The 5,203-nt window shown below is 34.7% G+C and overlaps 1 protein-coding gene across 1 annotated transcript; it reads left to right on the top strand.

Annotated features, from left to right (window-relative positions):
- The first annotated feature begins 1,215 nt into the window (after nt 1-1,215).
- On the top strand, nt 1,216-4,698 carry arpc5a (actin related protein 2/3 complex, subunit 5A). The gene is made up of 4 exons (XM_055202392.2): nt 1,216-1,479; nt 1,961-2,032; nt 2,185-2,361; nt 3,489-4,698. Exons 1-4 carry the CDS (start codon nt 1,339-1,341, stop codon nt 3,549-3,551), a joined length of 453 nt encoding a protein of 150 aa, XP_055058367.1. The 5' UTR covers nt 1,216-1,338; the 3' UTR covers nt 3,552-4,698.
- Nucleotides 4,699-5,203: the final 505 nt, after the last annotated feature.

Below are 5,203 nucleotides of genomic sequence, written 5' to 3'. Positions count from 1 at the left end.
GCATTTTTTAAGCATCCTTCGAATTGGGACGGCCTTACTAGCGTTTAGTCACGCTGTGACGCAATCGGTCAATGCAACCTTCGGAGGTTGCAGCCTTCGAAGCTCTATCATAAACTCTGCTGCCCTCTAGTGGATGTTTTAATATCTGCTACATAACAGACTGAAATGAGTATCGCTGGAAGGTTTTTAGGCTAATGATCATTTACTTTTGCAAACTATAAGCAGTAAGTGACTGCATTGAATATGTTTTTTAATTTTTTTCATTTATTATACATTTTTTATTGATTATATAAATATGAATTTATTATTTTATTACAAAACCTGATCAGCAGCCACGGACAGCATTTTCAGAACTGGGGTGCCCAGAGTGCACCCATGGCACCGCCCTGTCTAGACCAAGAGGTCTAGACCACAGACTACACTATTCAAGAATCGGGAAATGCGTCATCGTAGTATTAATTCTTTCCGCTATATTATGTTAAGAATATTCTCATTTAACGCGTTTTCTATTTGTTTTCATTGTCTTCTCCAGTGATTTTTGTATGTAATATACATTCAAATTAATTTGTATGTATTTCCCCAGCATCGTTCACAGACATTGGCCTCCATGATACAATAAAAAACATATCTTTACCATTTTTTACTACTTTTAGATATTTAAATAAAACTACTTATATATATTTATTTTATTTTATATATAATTTTTTATCGTTTATATTATTATTATTCTTTTTCATTACTGTTTAATGTCTGCTTTTCTCCTTTATGGCCGTTTCTCAATCCGCAGGGTGCAGCCTCCGGAGGTCGCATTTGTAGGCTGCATACGTCATCCACTCTTATTTCAGAATATTAACAATCATAAAGTTATTCTTAGCTAATAGTAAATAGTTGTAACATGCTTATAACTTGCGAATGCAATGCTCAGTTAACTTAAATAAACCAGACCTGATTACGAATGCAGCCTGCATATGCGACCTCCGGATTGAGAAACCACTATCTGCATCCGCCGGTTGAGTTGAAGTATTACAACAGATTTGACTACTTTTAATTTTTTTAAGTGATTTTCCAGAATCAAGTGGGTTGTTTGGCAAATTTTTATTTTGGTAAATTATTTACATATTCATTTAAGCTTTAGATAATAGTAATAGATCAGAATTACCCATTATTTGTCAAAAGCTCCACCTAGAGTTAGCTAAGAGATGACACGTAACTTGTGAATTTTTGTGCAGGCACTAGGGGGCTGTCTATGCGGAAGTTAAAAAGCAACCGAGCTTCTTCCTGAAAGTAGTGGGACTAGACTGTGTAAATTATATTTCTTATTGAGTGATCAAAGCAAACATGTCGAAGAACACGGTGTCCGATCGATTTAGAAAGGTTGATATAGATGAATACGACGAAAACAAGTTTGTCGATGAAGAGGATGGCGGAGAAAATCAAATAGGTCCGGACGAGTCAGAGGTGGATTCTCTCATCAGATCATATCCTTGCATACCTAATACTTTTCTATTTTATTTTTACAATATTGCATAACGTTTGTTTTTAAGGTTTTCAAAGGACTTCAAATGTTAAGGCTAAACTGCTGTAATCTTTTTGGAGTAGTCATGGGTGTGGTAGTCAGTTACTTCATTCATTTTAAGTATGCAGCGTTTAAGCTGACATAACTAGATTTCCTTGCAAAATGCACCTCTTTAAAATACTTTAAAGTAATAAATGACCGCTATCGTGATTAAAGTATGTTTTATGTAAAGTTGAACCCTATTTATGTGGCATTTATCGTGATCTTGGAGTTGCTGTAGAAACACTTCCGGATGATGCTGATTTCCGGTGGCATGCTTCTTAATTTCTCACATCAAATCGTTTTATGGAACTTATTAATAATCATAATTTAATAGAAACTTATATCAGTGACTAAATTAAAATACAGCTGTGCGAGATCATGCTTTCCTTAGTGCATTGTACAGGTAACCTGATGGGGGCTTTGCAGGCAGTACTGAAGAATCCACCAATCAATACTAAGAACCAGAATGTAAAGGTGAGTTACAGCTACTGTCAAACAGTTTAACCTTTGGTTCCATTACAATAGAGGTCCAACTCATTACACTGGAGTTCTAGTTTGTACACCTGGTTTGTGTTCTGCATGAATGTGTGGAGTTACATATTTCATTATGATTTTTTGGTGTGCAGGACCGGGCTGAAGGCCTTGTGTTGAAAGTGCTCAGCTCTTTCAAGGCTAGCGATATAGAAAAGGCTGTTCAATCTCTGGATAAGACTGGAGTCGATCTCCTCATGAAGTACATCTACAAGGGCTTTGAAAAACCCTCGGACAATAGTAGCGCCATTCTGCTTCAGTGGCATGAAAAGGTAAAGAAAGTAAAAAATTTGAAAGTTTTCAACATGTTAAAGAACAGTTTCCTTGCCCTCACATTAATAGGTGGTTAATTTGTTTACTGATACTTAATGGAGTAGTATTAATGTACCTTATTTCACGGACTTTAAAATGCTTGATTCTGATTGGCATTCCAAGGTATGTTATTCCCAGATAACAACCAACTTAAACTAGTAACACATACTAACCCGGATGCTACAAATCATTTTGACAGGTACAGTTTTGTCTTTTAATAACATATATGGCTAGGGCTGTAACGATTAATCGCGTGTCCCATTAAAAATGCCTGTCTGAAATCGATTCTGAATCGCAAGGCTGCGATTCTGTGTTTTTTGCACAGCTTGTGCTTGTACTACGGCTCTGTGATCAGTAGGAAGTCTTTATCAATCTAAAATCCTTACGAGTCGGAGTCGTTTATAACGTGCATTTAAAAAAGCAACACTCGTTAAACAAAATCATTTAAAACATTGTTTATTATCATGAAATTACCTTAAACAATTTGAAGAACAGCGATATAAATATTCCTTTAGACATTTCCTGGAATAGTGTTTGTAATGCTACTTCTTCTGTGGCACAAATGGAGTTTCTGCACGAGATTCAACGTAATTCATTCAAATTCATTCATTGAGAAAAGGCGCATTTGCACGGTTACTCTTTACATCCCTATATATGACATTACATTTACAAATGACTAAACTAAATAGTGTGTTCGTGACATTTGAACGTTTTGTTTATCTTAGTAAACGGATTTTCTTCACAAAAGGTCTGCATTCATAAAAAAATTAGCAAAAAAAATGTCAAATCGATATTTAATGTTCCTTACCTAAATTATGATGTAAATAGCCATGTAATAAGCGGGATAATGTACAGGAAAATGGTTATCACAAAATAAACCACTTTCGGGGCTTATTTTTGACAACCTGCTGCCTATACATTATCCCTTACATGTCTGCTAAGATCCAAAAGGTAAAAAAGTATTTGTTTGAAAAAATAAAGTGGATACGTTGATATTAAGTACCTGGAAGGATTGCATCATTATTTTGAGATCTTTATGTTTCGTATCCTGTAAGTATAACAACGGCTTTTGCCCTCTTGTCTTCAGGCTCTCTCAGCAGGTGGGGTTGGCTCCATTGTCAGAGTCCTCACAGCTAGGAAAACCGTGTAGACTTCACCATCCTTATACTGTGGCAGGATCAACAAAGGGACTGGCTGGCACAACCCCTTGTGGTCTGGTTTCTGCCCTTTCTGCCATATTGTGGAGGGTGTTCAGTCAGTCACCTTTTTTAAATGATCAAACTTTACACTCTCATTTGAATTTTTTGCAGTGATATGCACCTTGGACCATATATTAATAGAAAGGTTATAAGAAATGTTGTTGTTGACCTCAGCAGATAGTAAGCACAGATGTTTCAGCTGTTATCAAAGGATTTGTTACTTGTCTGTTTCACTCCTCAACAGAGCAGATCAAACAGTACAATGTAATAGCATTTTGAATCATGATAAGATACTGCGGAGTCTATTGGTAATTTTTTAGAGCTGCTCTGTGAAACATGCCAACATCAGTATTCAGCTGCTCAGTTAATTTAATGACACATGCTGTATTCATTACCACAATTTCTTTTAAATTTAGATGTTAGTTTTAGGGTGCAGCCTTATATTAACGCCTATGCATTTAGGCAAGAGGTTGATTTCTTCCTCAATTTATTGTCTTCAGAGTGATTATTTTCCTTCCTCATGCAGCTGTTATGATAAATTCATATTGTTTAATATCACACAGGATTACATATTTGAAAATACAAAAAAAACTTTTTTATTGTCACAATTGTGGAATAATAATAGTGTGCTTTTGTACGCTTTACAAAAACAATGGATTTAAATGTTTATAGTGTTTAGTATTATTAAAATGTACCATGTCACATCATTTTTAACATCATTTAAAGTTAACATTATCAACAATATTTCTCAACATGTACTTTGACCTCAGACATTGTATATCAGGTGCTGTTGATATAAATAACTTCCGAGACGCACAACGTTTGTGCACTTTCCACCAAACACAGCAGCAAGCTGATAACGCTTTACGCTGTGAGAAACATGAGTGCTGATTGTGCTTCCACTGTGGTATACTTTTTTGCCAAATTTGAAGCCATACATAAGCAACCCAAGGAAGTTTTTAGTGAATGTTGAGTTTGCACCACACCAGTCACTCATTTGATTAAGTGCAAAATTATCAACTAGTTTACCAACTGCCTTATAAAAACTCATTTTGTATTGTATGGTTCTTTTGAGAAATAAATTAAATGTCTTTCAAAGTTTCTGTGTTTAATACTCTTCAAAATTTGGGTTGCTCAACCCATGGTCGGGTCAAATGTGGACACACCCAACCATTAAGTTAAATTAACATAGAAAATTTGTCCTACTTCACACTGACATTTTTTATTTTTGGTAGTGGGTTATTTTAAAAGATTTTAATTTTGGTCCAAAATTCTTGTAATTGTAATTGCTTAATATACACTATTTCATTAATTTAGTAAAATATAAATTATTTTGTAACATTATCTATATAAAGTGCATAGCTTTAAATTCGATTTAAAAATGTACAGTGTAGACTTTATCCACAAGTGTGTTGTTTTGAATCTGTTATTTTGCTATTGTTTTAAAGTCTATTGAATGCAGTTACATTGTGTTCATATGTAGCATCAGCAAATACCATTCTTCTTACTCAGGTTGAGACACTATTCCTACATTTGGTCGCCAAAGGTTCGCTTTTATAATTCTGCAATAATAATAATCATCATTGCAAAAGAGATCGCTTGG

Source organism: Misgurnus anguillicaudatus, chromosome 2 (genome assembly GCF_027580225.2).
Source record: "Misgurnus anguillicaudatus chromosome 2, ASM2758022v2, whole genome shotgun sequence".
Classification (NCBI taxonomy): domain Eukaryota; kingdom Metazoa; phylum Chordata; class Actinopteri; order Cypriniformes; family Cobitidae; genus Misgurnus; species Misgurnus anguillicaudatus.
The sequence above is the reverse complement of the archived record's forward strand: the minus strand, read 5'-3'. Positions and strand labels throughout refer to the sequence as shown.